General features: G+C 44.2%; 1 protein-coding gene across 5 annotated transcripts in view; it reads right to left on the minus strand.

Annotated features, from left to right (window-relative positions):
• The window catches only part of NOL4 (nucleolar protein 4), a 260409-nt gene that overhangs the window by 161517 nt on the left and 80375 nt on the right, over window positions 1-18517 (minus strand). For all 5 annotated transcript variants that reach the window (XR_008306611.1, XM_053248195.1, XM_053248194.1 and 2 more), the window contains exons 3-4: window positions 8737-8848; window positions 7166-7278 (exon numbers count right to left, since the gene is read on the minus strand). Coding sequence is in view for 4 of the 5 variants with exons in the window: in XM_053248195.1 (XP_053104170.1) it covers window positions 7166-7278; window positions 8737-8848 (225 nt within the window). In the remaining variant the exon portion in view is untranslated. The remainder of the gene's footprint in view (window positions 1-7165; window positions 7279-8736; window positions 8849-18517) is intronic.

The raw sequence follows: 18517 nt of genomic DNA on the forward strand, positions 1-18517 counted from the left end.
GAGTTTTGGCAGTTCCGGCAGACGTGCCTTTGGCACCATCTGGTCCCGTTGTGTTGGATTCTTTTCGGTTGGTGCGGCCTGAGGATGTGGACAAGATCCTGGGCAGTGTGCGGGCGACTTCGTGCGCTCTTGACCCTTGCCCTTCATGGCTAATAAAAGCTGCCAGGGAGGGGACAGGCAGATGGCTGGAGGTGATGGTTAATGCTTCATTAAGGGAGGGCAGGATGCCATCGTGCCTCAAGGAGGCGGTGGTAAGACCTCTATTAAAAAAGCCCTCCCTTGATCCCTCCAGCCTGGACAACTATAGACCTGTGTCTAACCTGCCCTTTTTGGGCAAGGTGATGGAGCGTGTGGTGGAGTCCCAGCTGCAGAGGGTCTTGGATGATACGGATTATCTGGACCCTTTTCAATCTGGCTTCCGCCCCGGGTATGGGACTGAGACTGCCTTGGTCGCTCTAGTGGATGACCTACGCCGGGAACTAGACAGGGGGAGTGCGTCCCTGTTGGTTCTGCTGGACCTCTCGGCGGCGTTCGATACCATCGACCATGGTATCCTTCTGGGCCGCCTCTCGAGTATGGGAATCGGAGGCACTGCGTTGCAGTGGTTCCGGTCCTTTCTTGAGGGGAGGGTCCAGAAGGTGGTGCTGGGGGACTACTGCTCGGCCCCGTGGCCGTTGGCCTGTGGGGTCCCGCAGGGTTCGGTCTTGTCCCCCATGCTGTTTAACATCTACATGAAGCCGCTGGGAGAGGTCATCCGGGGATTTGGACTGAGTTGTCAGCAATATGCGGATGACACTCAGCTCTATCTCTCCTTGTCATCTGATCCTAGGGAGGCGGTGGATGTCCTGAACCGGGGACTGGAGGCCGTGATGGGTTGGATGTGGGCTAACAAACTGAAATTGAATCCGGATAAGACGGAGGTGCTGTTGGTCAGTAGGAGAGCCAATCGGGATGTGGAGATTTTACCAGTTCTGGATGGGGTTGCACTCCCCTTGAAGGAACAAGTACGCAGCTTGGGGGTACTACTGGACCCGGCTCTGCTTTTGGAAGCTCAGGTGGAGGCGGTGGCCAGGGGTGCCTTTGAACGGCTTCGGCTGGTGCGCCAGCTGCGTCCCTTTCTCGAGAAGGCAGATCTGGCCACAGTTACCCACGCCTTAGTCACGTCGCGGCTGGATTACTGTAACGCGCTCTACGTGGGGCTGCCCTTGAAGAATATCCGGAAACTGCAGCTAGTGCAAAACGTGGCAGCGAGGGTGTTATCCAGAGCTGCCCGTTGGGAACATATTACCCCCATTTTGAAAGAGCTGCACTGGCTGCCGGTTCGTTTCCGGGTCCAATTCAAGGTGCTGGTTTTGACCTTTAAAGCCCTAAACGGTTTGGGCCCGGGGTATTTGAGGGACCGCCTGCTCCCAAGGGTTGCTGCCCGCTTGACAAGGACATCTGAGGGGGCCCTGCTCCGGGTGCCGACAATGAGAGAGGCCCGGCTGTCGTGCACTCGGGACAGGGCCTTCTCTGTTGCTGCCCCCAGACTCTGGAATGCTCTCCCAGTGATCATTCGCTCCTCGGACTCCATCATGGCTTTTAGAAAGCTTGTAAAGACTTGGCTTTTTACCCAGGCTTTTACATAATCGTTTTTACTGCTGCTTCTGGGTGTTTTTATTTCTTGTATTGTTTTATGCCTGTTTTTATATGTTTTTATACTCTTAGCATGTTGTTTTTATTGTGTTTTTATTGTATGTTTTTAACTTTTGTAAACCGCCTTGGGGCTATATTTTAACGAAAGGCGGTATAAAAATGCAAAAATAAATAAATAAATAAAATAAATAAGCAACTGAATTACTATGATGATAATCGCTAACAAGGTTCTGGATGGGCTGTTGAGATTCTATGCTATTAGACCTCCCTTGTATGAAAACGGATAGTGGCAAATCTAATCAGAAGAACTTTCTTTGCACAGGATAAAAACATATTCACTGTTTCACAGGTTTCAGTGCTTCCAAGGGGTTTTTGCTTGAGTAAAGAAAGGTCCTTCCAAAAATGGTGGCTTCCATACTGCACAGCAAACATAGATAGTGGAGCACCCACCCATGTGGGTGTAATGTGGGTGCAAGTGTGTAATCACCATTGGGGCTACTGCAGAACAGAGCAGTTTCACTCTGACTTAAAGTTACATAAACACAGTTGTGTGATGCGACACCCATTGGAAATAACGGGTGTCACATCATGCAACTGCGTTTGAGCAACTCTTAAGTTAGAAAAGAACACACTCTGTTCCTCAATGGTGGTCGCACACACACACACACACACACACACACACACACACACACACACACACACTAGTGTGGGTACTTTACCACTTGTATTTCTCTGTGCAGTACTGAGACAATGTTATTAGGCAGTGATGCACTCAGCATGCAGTGCAGGGCTACTTTAAGCTGTCATACAACTGAGATTCTTTCTAGAAGTTATAGGTAAAGAAAGACATTTGGTTGAATGTGCTTAGGATTGCATCCTAAGTATCTCAGGAAGCTGATAGCTGGCTTTTGATCTACAGCGTGGTGTAGTGGTTAGAGTGCTGGACTAGGACCAGGGAGACCCGAGTTCAAATCCCCATTCAGCCATGAAACTAGCTGGGTGACTCTGGGCCAGTCACTTCTCTCTCAGCCTAACCTACTTCACAGGGTTGTTGTGAGGAGAAACTCAAGTATGTAGTACACCGCTCTGGGCTCCTTGGAGGAAGAGCGGGATATAAATGTAATAATAATAATAATAATAATAATAATAATAATACCATCTTGAAAAAAGTCTTATTATTCAAAACTGAACAATATCACGCCATTTAAACATATTAAAAGTATAAATTTACATGACCTTTAAGGTTATTTTGTGACCTTGTCCAGGTTGTACCTGGGGCAGGTAAATTTATTGCCCCACCATACTGATGTCACTCAATTTCCAGACTTCTTTGCAGAGTATAAGAGAATACTGTGGGAGATTGCCAGATCAGTTTCCCCTTGATTTTCCCTGATAACCAAATGTGTGTGTGTGTGTGTGTGTGTGTGTGTGTGTGTGTGTGTGTGTGCTCGTGCGCATGGGCACACACATGTGTGCATATACATACATACATATATGTTTATCCAGCTCAGAAAATTCCTAGTCATAAAAACTATTAAACACACTTGGTTTTCAATATACATGAGACCCTTGACTATCACAGGTTCATTCCTTGCTGTTTCACCCATTTGGTGGCATCCTCCTTGAGCACAAATGCACTTATCATGGGGATAGTTCCACTTATTCGCATCCCAGATTTCGATTGAGACCCCCTGACACATTATCAAGCCCCCAATATTGGGGGGAACACCCCTACCTTCTCTATGCTTCTCAGTTGCTGCCTCCTGCCTCCTCTTCCTTCTTCCCCCTCCTTATGCTTCCTCCCCACCGCTGCTGCCACACTCCACAGCTGCCAACTCCCCCCCCACTCCCTGCCACTGCTGCCTTCATTTCTCCACCGGTGCCAACAAATGGCAATGGCCATCTACCCAGTCCACTCCCTGCCACAAGCTGCAACAGCCATGCAATCAATGGAAAATTGCAATGGCCATCTACTCACTCCCTGCCACAAGGTGCAACAGCCATGCATTCACCTGGGCAGGGGAGGAAATGGCTGTTGCCATTTTCCTCTCCCCGAAGCTTCTCTCACAGCCTCCCCAGGCTTAAGTGATTAATATGAAAACAAATATACAAAAGACAATTACTAGAGGTCTGACTGTAGATCTTACTCTGACCCCGTTCTGATGTAATGTGGAGCCACAAGTCCAATGGACCCGTGGTTCTGCACCCCCTTCCCCTGCTCTCCCATCTGCATTTGGACATTCAGAAGAGCTGCCTCTCTGCAGTCAGTGAGACTGCGAGAATGAGACTGAAGAGAGGTGGGGGAGCTGGCTATGTGGGCTTCCTTCTTGACAGAAGTACTAACCTGCACAACCAATCGGGCTGGAATGAGGGAGGAGCTTCCTCCCTCAACTCCTGTTCCATGGGGCCCAAACAGCAGTGCTAGCATTTGGATGTAATGCTGGCATCGCAGAAATTGAGTTTGTGGTACCCAAACTCCATTCTGAACCAAAGGTTTAGGCAGGGAAGCCGCAGATTCCTTTCCCCTGCAAACTCCATTTCCCCACTTTTGGGTGTGCTGGTGAAGAAACCAGAGGTGAAGGGACCCCCAGTTTCCTGTTACATCTGAATTTGGCCTATGTCACATCATAGTCCCTACAATGTATACTTACAGCTGTCATACTGAACAATGAAAGAACAAATTGCAACATTTTACATTTCTTTGCTTTTGGCACTTAAGGGCCAAATGCCACATTATCCAGCTGTCCAGTGAGGGACAGGGCGGAACAGCCCAATGAGCATCCAGCCGAAACGCTGTGGGGCCAGGAAGCCGTGTGAGAGCAGCCAAGGGAGTGGGTGTGGAGCGAGGCACCTCTGGATGATGTGAGCAGGGCGCCTTGCAGGGAAGGGTAGTGACTGAGGAGGGAACGGGAAGCAGAGATACAGCTGAGGGGGATAAGGGTGAGAGCAACCTGATATGGCAGGGCGGCAGTCCAATTAGAGGGGGCAGGAGATGCATTAGTTGTCAGGATGGATTTAAGGCAGGCTTGGCCAGTAATGAGGGGCAGTTGGAGGACGAGTGGTGGAGACCTCCGGAGAGAGACTGCCACAGTGACCCAGAGGAGCCTGGAGGAGGAGGATTCGGGTGAGTCAAACCCCCTCCCCTTGAAAACTCTGAGGCCCTATCAGAGGGAGGTGAGAAGGAGAGGTGGACAAGAGAACAGCCGTGGAGAGACCAGCGCCGTGACAGCAGCATATCTGTAAGTAAATCTCCTAATGTTTTTTATTTTTACTGCAATGCAGCCATAAGAGGCTCCAAATTTGACTAGAGCAGTGGTGCAGGATCAGGGGGTGTTTAACTCTATCTTACCTTTTTCCTGATCAAAATTACACACACACACTCTAAGCTGCTGTTAGCCACACAAGGGAAACAAGTACCTGTATTTTCCTCCCACTGAGCTAAAAGCAGGACAGGAATTTGACAGAAAATAAGGAGAATTTCCATTAAGTAACTGAATTACTAAGAAGATCACTGATAAAAAGGACAAAAGGGTTCTGGATAGCTATTGTACTATTATTCTTCCCTGATATGAAAAAGGATAGTGGCAAAGCTTTATCCTCCCTTTATTAGTCATAAAAACTCTCTCTGCAGTGGGTAAAGACATGTTGCACTCTTCCAAAGGTCTTAGGGCTTCCAAGTAGAGTTCTGTTTCCTCAAGTAAAGTAAGGTTCTTCAAAAAATAATGTTATTGCAATAGGCAGTGATGCACCCAACATTCATCATTGAGTAGTCTGGAGTACAAATTACTTGAGTGACATGGGAAACCATGATCTTGTGCAACCTCTACACATTATGCAAGGCCTGGGGTGGGGAGTGGATTTAATCAGGAAAGTTTCATGTTGGCCTTCTCCCCTAGCAGCACTTCTGCAATCAAATTCAGAACCCCTGGTGGCCGTGTTAAAGTAGAACCAAAACCTTTCAGGCATCTAATCATGAGTCTTTTACAGAATGTGTGGCCCATCCCTAGATTTTCTCAACAAAGTTCCTCAAAGTGTCCCCTCAGTTTTGCTGCACAGTTCACAGATGTTGAAAATGGGGCACATTTTCAGGGCTGGGGATTATTTTTGCTCAAAATTTCAGAGCAATGCAGTGTGGATATATTTAAGGACTTTTTCATTAAATGCTGCATCCGTGCAGGTAGTGGCAGGTGCAGCAACAGTACTAGAAGCCATTCTGATTGCTTACCTGGATTGCACCAGGGAATTATATCACGTCCCATGTTGTCACATAATTCCCTGGTACATTCCAGCTAAAGAAAATGTCATCCACAATATGCTGGCTAATGAGAGGGCTTCCACCATTGCTGCCCATGCCTGCTTCTACCTCAGCATTAAATAAAAAGATACATGGCCACAAATGCCACAAAACCTTCAAAAAAAATTATCCTCCCCCCTTTAAAATACTTCCATTTTTCAGACTAGCATTACTTGCCATTGGATAGATAGTGATTATGATGCTCTGGCTGCTATGGCAACGACACTATGATGAATATTTATAAAACACTTTCCAACAAAAGTTCCCAAAGCAGTTTACATAGAAAAATAAAAATAAATAAAGATGGATCCCTGTCACCCAAGGCTCACAATCTGAATAATATGCACTTGATAAATAATTTTGGGAAATCAAAAGATGGTTAGCACAATTATTTGCCTTTAAACTTAATGTTTCTTTAATCTGATTGCAATCAAAAAGGATTCAGCAGTATGTCCTACAAGATTTTCCCCATTTTCTACATTATCCAAACACTGGATAGCAGTACAATAGAACCCCTATGACCTCAATCTCAAGTTGTTCAACCCTGCAAACTTTCTGAATATGTGGCATGCTACCACATGGACAATCACCCTATATAAATAGTGGTGGTTGTTTTTTATTTTATTTTAAAAACCTCTGATTAAGCAAATATTTTCAGGATTTTCGGAGTCTTTCGGATAAGTGAAATTGTGGAATCCAGTGTGTGTGTGTGTGTGTGTGTGTGTGTGTGTTGTTAATTAACTAAACAGAAATATAATGGGCAAGACATTTCAGCTTCCTTCTTCTTTAGTTGCTCTGATGTTATAGGAAAAGTACAGTAGCTGCAGTGACAATTATGGAATATCCATGATATAGTGTTCAGCAATCTAGGACTGGCTGCTGCTGAGAAGTCAGGTGCTTTCCTCAACATTCCATAACTGTCACTGTAGCTACTGTACCTTTCCTATAACATCAGAGCATCTGAAGAAGGCAGAAGCCAAAATGTCTTGCCCATTATATTTCTGATTAGTTAATCAAGAATAAATGTATATTATACTTCTTTATTAGCATCATCCATCCAGGATCTAAATAATACATGTATGGAGTTATTTACAAGCTTTAAAAACTCTCTCTCTCTCTCTCTCTCTCTCTCTCTCTCAGATAGATAGATAGATAGATAGATAGCCGATGTAATGAGGAAATTATGGAAGAATGTAGTTCATTACTATTGTTACCATGAATCAGTCTGTTATTTACCTCATCTTGTTGGGAATTTAAGAGCTGCAACTTCATGTGCTTCATGTAGGCCATTGTGATTGGCATATTGTAATCAATCATGCTGGTCACCAAAGTTGGGGGTTTCCCGTTATCTGTAAGAATAAACATTTTTTTCCACAGGCAAATTAATTATAAATGGATTGTATATGGTTGTTACCACACTGAGAGTGCTATTCATCAGGAACTGCTGTTTAGGTACCTGTCATGGATTGCAAGGGGTCTCCTTCACCCCCAGCAAATCCTAAACAGCAATATTTTGGAGGATTATGATATGAGATAGTTTAAGTATTATGCTAAGTATGCCGGGGAGTAGGTCTAGCAAGGGGTAAAGAAAGATAAAGGATAAAACTCTTCTGAGAAAATGTGCTAATTTCATCAAAACCCTTTGGGCTTCCCTCAATATTCCTCAGATATTGTAGCTGAGGAGAAACCCACAAATTCTCTTCAAATTTCCCTTTAAATTCTGATAGCAACTGTAGCATGGATAGGCTTGTGCATGGATGTAGTCAGATGATAATTCAGCAGAGATGTGTTTCATCTCAGCACATGCATTCTTCATAGGGCGCCTATGCAATTATAATGGCTGACATACTGCACAGCATTCCGTCTGCCTTGTAATGGATCATAATACATGGAGTTGCATAAGAGTGTGCTTGCACAAACACAGGAACTTATATTCATATTGGTATTCGTAACTTGCGCAAACACAGTTGTGCAATGGACAGCCATTATTTCCAGTGGCCTTGATCACACAACTCTGTACAAAGTTCCTCATTTGCATAAGAGCTCTCTTGCACAACTGTAAGTACATTCTGTTCCAAGGCAGATGGAACATTGCACAGTACAACAGCCAGTGAGAGTTTGGCAGTCTTTGGCATTTTAAGCTGCTACTTTATGCTACATGGAAAGAAAGCATTATGAGTTTTTATATTTTTTAAAAATTGGTTACTATTCATACAAGCTACAGTGTATGTTTTTACACGGAAATGTAAAAAGCAGGATGGGGGGAGAATATTTCCCTTGGGCAAAATTATCTTTGCAGGAGGAACATGGTATTACATATATAATCCTTTCAGAGAATGCAGGAGACCCACAACATTCTGACTTTAAATGAGATAGGAACATAGGCAGTTGCCATATACTGAGTCAGACCATTGGCCTATCTAGTTCAGTATTGTCTTCACAAACTGGCAGCGGCTTCTCCAAGGCTGCAGGCAGGAATCTCTCTCAGCCCTATCTTGGAGATGCCAGGGAGGGAACTTGGAACCTTCTGCTCTTCCCAGAGTGGCTCCATCCCCTGAGGGGAGTATCTTACAGTGCACACACTTCTAGTCTCCCTTTCATATGCAACCTGGGTGGACTTTGCTTAGCTAAGGGGACAAATCATACTTGCTACCACAAGACCAGCTCTCCTCTCATATGATGATAAGATATGACTTGTTGAACCATCCTAGTGTAATTGGGGCGGGGGCTTCACTTAAATCAGGAAAATATAAATGGGCATTATGAATGAAATTACTTTACATCCCACTATTTGACACAAAAGCTACCTTTATGATCTGCTCCATCTGGGCTTAAATGCATTCTCTTCTGGCACTCTGAGCAGCTCATTAGAAATCGTGTCACCGCTTCTCTTGGTAGAAAGGCATAGGTCTCTGAAATCTGAAATGAATCACAAAATATAGGCATCATTATATAAAATGATTGAACAGGATTTAACAGAACTTGATCATTGTATTTTTGAATAAGTTATACGATGTCATAATTCCTGGAAGTACAATGAAAGCATGCAATGAATACTACACAGAATTTCAAAAAACAGCTGCTTAATCTGTCTGCTTATCAAAGACACCATGTTTTTTAAAAAGGATTAGTTGGTGCTTTATGATACCTACCACGTTTTTTCAGCAAGATAATGATTACTGTTCAAATGAGTTTTTCAAAATAATATGATTTTCATCATATGCTCACATATGGTTCCCAGTTTGCCCATATTTTCTTATACCTGTCCCTGGAAAACCATTGTCCTCATTTTGTCCCTGTTTTTGCCTTCTGGGAATGCCTTGTTAAAATTTTATGAGAATGATCACTAGCATTGCCATTCTTCAGAGTTCAGCTTCTTGCTCACATTCTCTAGAATTCCTGAGAGGATGGATGAGTGTTACTTGTATCTAGTACACATCCATTAAATGCCTGTGCATGAACACTAAGGGACCATGTCTTGCCTGGCCTACCAATTATAGAGTGCTGGGGCATATTTTAAACTTCTGATAACATATTGTTATCAGATAATGCTAACACATTGGGAAACAACCTCACTAGTATTTGCATGAGCAGAAGATGTTCTAAACACACAAGGAAGGGATGGGTGATTTTTGCCATTCACTCTTCCCTCTTATGCCCCCCAAAATATGTTTGGGGCCCTACCCATGAATTGAACTTGGGACCCTTTGTATGCAAACTATGTGCTCGGTCACTGAGCTATGGCCTCTCTCCAGTGTTGTTGAAACAGAGCCTTGCACAGTTGTAATAGTAGAAGAGTGTGAGACTTGCAAAGTGATCCTTGGTATGGAAACAGGAGCATGAATTTCCCTATTTTCAATGAAATTCTAGAGAAATATGGTTTATATCATCCAATAGGAGTGCTATATAAAATTCCTCCCACTCCCTCTCAGTAAATCTTACCGCCCAAATCTACAGATTACTGTAAATTTTCAGCATTCACCTGGGAATGTTGGCAATCTCATCCATCATTCTTGAAGCTGCTGTGATCTAAAGCAGAGAACAGTCAGGAACCCATCCGTCATCCTGGAGCCCACTCCAGCAGAGAAACCCCTTTCCCCAGAAAGCAACGGACATCCTAAAGATGCCGCAACCAGAAGGCGGGGAGGCAGGGAATCTCCAGAGAGAGACGGCACGGAGGAGGGCTCAGCAGAGAGGAAAGGGTGAGTGGTGGTGAGTGGGTGGCAGGGGGAGAAAAGGCCAAGTGCTGAGCGGGCTGTTGGGAGGAGAGGAAATGGCGAGAGGTGGGGGGGCAGCGGGGAGAGGAAAGGGCAAGCAGTGTGAGAGGAAAGGGTAAGCAGTGACCTGGTGGTGTGAGAGGAAAGGGCGAGTGGCGAGTGGGTGGCAGGGTGAAAAGGCTGAGCAGTGAGTGTGCAGAGAGGAAAGGGTGAGCAGCAGGGGGCAGCAGGGAGAGGAAAGGGTGAGCGGCAAGCATGTGGGGGAGGGGAGAGGAATAGGGATGTGCAGACAGGTTTGACGTGGAATATGTTCAACCAGTTTGGTTCAACTGTTTGTGGTCAAACCAAACCACCGCTGTCAAACCTAAGCACCCTGACCCCAAACTGAACCCCCCTGGGGTTCGCGATTTTAAAAAATTATTTATTAAATTACATCGACCCCCTCCAGGGGAGTCATTCAAGGTGGTGGAGGGGGGGGTCCTGCAGAGGTTCCCCCTCCCCCCACCCTCCCTTATGTGAAAGCCATGCAGAGGCCCATTGCACAGGCACAGTGGCCTCAAAAATGACTGTCATGCAGAGGGGGGAAGACTGATGAGCAGCTGAAGGGGGCTGTAAGGGAGGCCAGCAGGGAGAGGGGGAACCTCTGTGGACACCCCCCACCGTTGTTGCCTTGAATAACTCCTCCAGGGGGGTAAATGTAATAAAAAATTTTTTAAAAAAAATCGTTAACCCCTGAGGCCACACTGCAGCAACAAACAATTGGGAGAGGTTGAGGGAGTACTGGACCGAACTGGCCATGTCCGGTCTGGGTCCAGTTCAGACTCGAACAGGACTTGACCAGCCGGTTCCATGCACACCCCTAGAGGGGAAAGGGCAAGCGGGGAAGAGGAAAAGGCAAGCAGGTGAGGGGAGAGGAAAGGGTGAGCAATGAGTGGGTGGTGAGGGGCAAAAAAAGGCTGTGTAGCAGGTGGGACAGAGGAAAGGGCGAGTGGGTAGTGGGGGGAGAAAAAGTCGAGCGGTCTGCAGGCGGGTGGGAGAGAGGAAAGGGCGAGCAGGTGGGTGGGGGAGAGGACTGGACGAGCAGCAGGAGGAAAGGGCAAGCAAGTGGGGGGAGAGGAAAGAGCAAGTGGCGAGCAGGCTGGTGGGGGGAGAGGATAGGGGAGAGGAAAGGGGATGGATAACTTTATGGAGGAGAGGTCTATCATTGGCTACTAGTTGGAGGGCTAAAAGCCACCTCCAGCCTCAAAGGCAGGGTGCCTCTGAGTACCAGTTGCCGGGGAGTAACAGCAGGAGAGAGGGCATGCCCTAAACTCCTGCTGTAGGCTTCCAGTGGCATCTGGTGGGCCACTGTGTGAAACAGGATGCTGGACTAGATGGGCCTTGGGCCTGGTCCAGCAGGGCAGTTCTTATGTTCTTAAAGGGCGAGCAGGCGGGGAGAGGAAAGGCAAGCAGTGAACAAGCAGGCAGAGGGAGAGGAAAGGGAGAGTGGCAGTGGGAGGCTGAGTTGTCAGGGCCTTCCATCACCCTTCCAGGTCTGGAGGGAGAACCTAAGCGGGAGGGGAACGCTGAGTGAGAGGGCATTCTGTCATCCTCTCTGGTGTGGGGAAGGCCGAGTGAGGGGATGGGAAGGCCGAGTGCACTAGCACTAGTGCACAGATGCTCTGTGCAGGTTTAGCTAGTATTAACTTATTACAGAAGCAGCCAGCAATCGCTTCGCTGTAGTCACTTTATAATCTGTAGAACTATAGTCCTTTTGTACTACCATTTTTCAACTTGCTTTTTTCATTCAGCCTAACAATCCAGGATAATTCTTCATGACCCCTGTTATGGATATGGAACAAGAATGACCATCGTGCCATCTCTTCACTCTCCATCCACAAACACAGCAGATGCAATTTACAACAGATGAACACAAGAAGTGCTTGTTGAGTTTTATTAGCATTCCCCGGTAGGGATGTTCACGGAACTGGCCAGGAGGGTTTGGTTCAAATCTGAACTGGATTCAAACTGACCTGGTACCAGTACCGGTCGAACCGAACTCACACATGCAGTAGAAACCGGGCTGGGCTCCACCGCGCATAAGACTAGCCTCTTTGTCTTTTACAATATCTTAAAATTATCTCAGATTTACATTAAAATTATCTCTATTTACATACATTTGTATATGGTATAAGTACATTTGTAAATGCACTGTATATTTGTATGTACATTTATAGAATCTGCATAGCCCATGACTAGGAAGCAACACCTAGAGATATGAAAGCTACCAGATTCAGCATCATAGCTCACACTTCCACTTCTCTTGAGTGATTGCACACATGCAGATATCAAGGTTCTCTGATCAAGTATTATCAGTACAGAGTTGGTGTAATGCAGTGCCTTTAACTATGAACTGAGTCCAGAAATTTGCAGTTCAAATCTCACTTTTGCCATGAATTTCCTGGGTGACTGTAAGCAGGTCACTATTTTTCAGCCTCTACTGCAATATGATAATACTGACCTACCTTATGAGGTCAAGTTGTAGTAAGAATCACTTAGATAATGTATGTGAAGTGCTTTAAAGCTCTGTATGAATATCAATATTATTATTAGCTAATCCAAGGCTTCTAGTGGCATCTGGTGGGCCGTTGTGTGAAACAGGATGGCATGACTAGATGGGCTTTGGGCCTGATGCAGCAGGGCTGTTCTTATGTTTGCTTGCTTGCTTGCTTGCTGTAAACCACCCAGAGATGTGAGTTTGGGGCGGTATAAAATATGTTAAATACAATGAATAAATAAATAAAAATCTTAAGAAATAAAGCAAACTTGTATAGATTCAGCATGCACTTAGGGTGAACTAGACAAAATTAAGGAGATGCATCCCATTCTCTTTAAACATGTACAAACAGCAGACATAGGGAGGTCCAATTTGGGCTGGAATTGTGTCATGGTGAGAGGTGATTTAACTCTTTTCCCATTGTTTTCTCAATAACACCCCCCCCACACACACACACACACAACAAGCCCATTAGGAAAAATGCACCTGCACATTTTCATTGGGAAAACAGCATGGTGGAGGGAGAAATTGCTCTTTCTCATACTGCAGTTACTATCCAGATAGGCTCCCTGTGGCTATTTGCAAACATTATGAGGCCCTAGTAGACATGTGTTTCTCAAATTTATTTAAAGTAGCATTTGAAGCATTTACACTTGTTTTATTCTGTTCTTCTGTGCCATGCTTCAGAATCTTCTCAGATTTGATTCTATTCCTCTGTGTAGACATTCAGCCTCAAAGGACATTGTTTCAACTTTATACAAAATCTTAACCCACTTTATTGGAGGATATTATGACCTATTTTTTAAAAAATGGAAACCAATGTGGGTCAGAAATTACACTGGATCAGTGGAAATGGATTTGGACTGCTAAACCTTTTAATTCTATTTGTCAAAATTTTAAAGAATTGGCATTTGAAGTTGATAGCAGGTGGTATTTAATACCATGAAGACCCATTTATTTCAAAAAGGTTCAGACAGATGTAGAAAGGTATGTGTCCAGAGAGGTATTTACTTTCACTTATAGTGCACATGCAAGCAAGTACAAGACTTCTGAAACTTGTTTTGATTAGGATTAATAAAACTGTGAGTCGCCTCATCCCCAAAGATCTGGCAGTGATCTTATTGCATAATTTTGAAAATGTTCTTTTCACTGTGGATAGTAGGAATCTTGTTATATACTTATTAACAACTGCAAAGGCAGTTTTTACCAGCAAGTGGCAAGATAATGAGCTCCCTGCTGAAGATCTGGCTGGCTGAAGTAAAGGACATATTTTTCATTGAAAGGTTAGCCCATCAGATATTGGGCAAGAGAAAAGAAAAATCCTTCATTCCAGTTTGCTACTCATGTTGATGCCCCATACTTGTTATATTCTTAAACCATCTACATATTTTGTATTTTGCAGTTACTTATTAATTTGAAAATTGCTGATTCTCTTGACATTGGTTTACTAGCTGGTGTAATCATTTTAGAGTTGTTTTTTTAATTCTTGTTTTTGCCATTTTAGATTTTAGTTTTAATGTTATTTTTGTAAACTGCTTTGATGGCACTATCAGTTGAGTTACATATAAAATATTACACAGGCACAGGAGTGTATTATGGGTGGAGAGGTAAAACAGCATTCGATCATGTTATTTCATCCCACCCCACCCCACCCCTCCCAAATTTCTGTGGCTTCCCAAACTTTCTGTTTGTGCTATTAATCTTAGAAAGGGCCGGTTACACTCAGAACTGCCTGCTCAATGATGTAGTGGAAAAATGGCATTTCAGTCCCCAAAGATCAAAGCAAAACCAGTTTGGTGAGAAAGCAGCAAAGCAAGAGGTCTTGAGACAGTTCTTTAGTATTAAAGAACTGCAAGGATTTATTTAAAGAAAAGGTTACAAACAAATGTGAAAGAGCCTGCAGCTTAAATTCAGCTGTAGCTCATGACTGAAGAAAGAGACCAAAACAAACAACCCTCTCTGGAGCGACAAAATGGAGACTAACACTGGAAGAACAAAGAGGGGAGGAGCCCAGCACTGTTATCCATGACCCTAAAAAACCCCAGTGGTCACTATGAGACATTGCAGCTGAGAGCTGATGCTGCCAGGGTCCTAGCTCCAACACTCCTTCTCATCAGCTCGTGCTGCTGTCTAGAAGTCCCAACTTTTCTCTCAAGGTTTTGAAACGATCCCTGGGCAATGGCCTAGTTAGCACATCTGCTACCATTTGGACAATACAGCAATGTTACGAGTCTCTTTTCTTGTGCATCCTGTACATAATGATATTTGATTGCATTGTGTTTTGATCGAAATTTAATTTTCTCCATTTGTGAGATCTGGATGCAGCTTTGATTATCCTCAAACATCTCAGTGGATTTTGGTTCATCTGTGTTGAAATCTGACATTGGCTTGTGCAGCCACACCACCTTTTGACATGCTTGAGTGGCAAATACATATTTTGCCTCAGCAGATAAGAGAGCAACTATTGATTGCTTGCAGCTACACCAATTGACTGCTCCACCACCATAAAAGAATATATAACCACCGATTGACTTCCAGTCTGTTTGATCCACAGCCCAGTCTGCATCCATATAACCTACTAATTTGGGTCCACTACTAGCAGGCTACTTTAATTTTAGATGGATTGTCCCTTTTAGGTACCTGCCTAGTCTCTTTACTGCAGTCCAGTCATCTTTGCTTATTTTCCTACTCAAGATTCCCACAAATGCAGCTATATCCAGTCTTGTTGTCATACCTTCATATAAAAAATTTCCAATCCCTGTCCTGTACTTACTGTTGTCTGGCAGAAGTTCACTCTCCTTCTTCTGTTTTAGGTAACCTGTTTCCATAAGTGTACTCATTTAACTGACCTCTATAAGTTCCAAATACCCTACTAAATCATTTATTTTTTGTTTTTGGTTAAGTTATCAATTTCTTTCCATGTGCTTGGTTCTTGAAACCTTTCTCCCTTTGCAATGTGGGAAGGTTTCATAGGTGGAACTCTTTTATTTTATTGTGTTGAATGCCACAGTTTTTGTTCATCATCAGCATTCTCTTCTGCTGAATTACTGCCAGGTGTAAAACTTACAGTGGATCCTTCCTTTTGGTCATGTTGTCTTGATTCTTTCTCCAACTGAAAATTGATCTAAAATCTTATATCCTTTACATCTTATGGAATAGCCAACAAGTATTCCTTCCTCAGATCTACAGCTGAGTTTGGTCCTTTTGGCTTTTGTATATAGGTGTATGCTTTAAATGATTGACTAACAAGAAAACAAAACCACAGGGCTCTGTGAGCACCAGGAGCCGAAATCAACTTGACAACACACTTTACCTTCACACTTTAGAACAAACACTCTTATATGACTCAAAGTGGGCTTGTTACCATGCCATAATTCATGTGGCATTATTCCTATGGCCTTCATTGGCAATCTGTTTTGCAGGTAAGTAGCAGTCATCACTGCCTCTCCCCAAAATTTAGTAGCCATACCAGCATCTACAAACATGCATCTGGTCATTTCTATAAGAGAATGGTTCTTTCTTTCCGCCACTCCATTTTGCTCCGGAGTAGAAGGAACAGTCTTTTGGTGATCAGTGCCCTCCTCCTTTAGGAATCTTATGACATCATTCCCAGTGTATTGGCCACCATTGTCAGTGCAGAGGATCTGTGGCTTTCTCCCAAACTTGTTGCTCACTCTTGCAACATATTCTTTTAGTCTTTCTAGTACTTGTCCCTTTTCACTTAACAGGTGTGTGTGTGTGTGTGTGTGTGTGTGTGTGTGTGTGTGTGTAAGTCATCAATGAAAGTAAGGACATCTTTATTTCCTCCTGATGTATTAACTTGCATAGGCCCACAAACATCACTATGAATCAGATCCAAAGGATGCTGTGTTTCTCTTTCCTTGTGTGCAAGAAAAGCAGGCCATGTTGCCTTTGCTCTTATACAGCATACACATTTTGATTCAGTGCTGCAGGGGGCTATTTTTAGACCCTTTACCAAATCCAACTTTTCTGCCTGACATATCATTTTGGTGTCTCTGTGGCCTAACTTTTATGCCACAAATTCAGACATCCTTTGTGTGTGCATTCCTTCACAGTTTTGGCCTTATCGGTCACACATTCTACTTCAAACAATCCATTCTCTTGTAAAACTGCTTTCATAAGCAATTCATGTTTATGAGTAATGAAACAGTGCCTTCCTTTGAATTTTAGTTTATAGCTCCTTTCTGTAGCATGTTTTACAGACATAAGACTTCCAATGGTTTCTCCTTTCTCCAGTTTGCAGAGCAACTGTGCAGATCCTTTCCCTTCTGTATATTCCCCTGCTAACGGGGCAAAGAGACACCTTTTTAATGTGGTGCTTCTCTTTATTTAGCATGGGGAGAGTAACTGGCCCTATCCAGCCCCAGCACAGTACTTCCAGTGACTGTTGCAGGTGTCTATCTTATGTTTCTTTTTAGATTGTGAGCCCTTTGGGGACAGGGAGCCATCTTATTTATTTATTATTTCTCTGTGTAAACCACTTTAGAAACTTTTGTTGAAAAGCGGTATATAAATATTTGTTGTTGTTGATATATCAGTTTACCAAGGGGTTAAAAGCCCAATGGCTCCTGCCTCCAGTAATTATCAGCCAGCCCCTCCCATAATGTCTGCTCCAAGCCTGTCAGCGTCAAGTGGAAGCAGATAGTTTTGCCAAATCCCACAGTCTTGCAGCCTCATCAGATCCTCAATGAATTCCCTGGAAAGGACTTCCATTTATGGACGCACAGAAGAATCATAATAAAATCACTGGCTGCGATCTTAAAGTGCCAAACTGAAAGCATCAGGTTGAAAAATCAACATTTTCTTCTGAACAGAGCTAATCACAAACGCCTCTTCCTAACATTCCAAACACCAGCAGTTCCAACCAAACTTATGCGCTTGGCTGAACACTTGCAATCTCTTGATTTACGACTCACTCGAGTTTTTGCAGACTTTCAAATTAGATCTCTTATCACTGGGTCCGGCCAGATTTTTACTGCAAAGGCTTTTAACCCCAACTGCAATAAATCATCCATTCCCAACAAACCTCCCACTCAAGCTAAGCCTCAACAAACTCACTCCCAGCTGTTAAGCTACTGCATACACTTGCAAGTCAATTCCTTGCTGCCAGAGGCTCCCAAACTAAAGTCAATTCATGATGACTTTTTGGAATTGCATAAGCAACTTTTAGAAGTGAAACAAAAAACAAGACTTCTGATGGAGTTGTTTTTACTATTTGAGGAATCAGAATCTGAGACTTCTGACAGTGAGAGTTATATGGATGTCCAGCTCTTATAAGATGCCCCAAGCTCACCCTTCAGCTCAACCTCACAACCTCCCCCCCCCCGCACAGCTCTCATGTGGGTGCACAAGCCTATGCACATGGTACACCTGGTCCACTGAGAAGAAGGCTTTCCATTCATTTTGAGGATCTCTGCACAGAGTCCAGCGAAAATAAAATGGGCAACAATGATGGCCCTCCTGCATCCCTAAACACACTCCCAGTGCTGGCTATGGAGCCCAACCTCTCAGGAGCCATACACTCCCAGGAGATGTACACCCTCTCCACTGTGGTTCCACAGGCACCTTCCTCTACCCAGTCAACCTTGGAGGAATAGCCACCTGTGCTACCTATGAACCCCCAAGAGCTCCTCCTCTGGAAAAAGTGTTGACATACAAATTGGGAGTAGGGTATTCACTGCAAATATCACCCCCTCCACAGAAGCAACCCAATGAGACCTCAGTGCCCCAGATGCAACAGCTGGTGCTCTCAACTGCCAGAGTTATCGCCTTGCAACCATCAGGTCCTGAACTGCCATTCAATGATTATTCCTA

This window comes from Hemicordylus capensis, chromosome 4 (genome assembly GCF_027244095.1).
Source record: "Hemicordylus capensis ecotype Gifberg chromosome 4, rHemCap1.1.pri, whole genome shotgun sequence".
Taxonomy (NCBI): Eukaryota; Metazoa; Chordata; class Lepidosauria; order Squamata; family Cordylidae; genus Hemicordylus; species Hemicordylus capensis.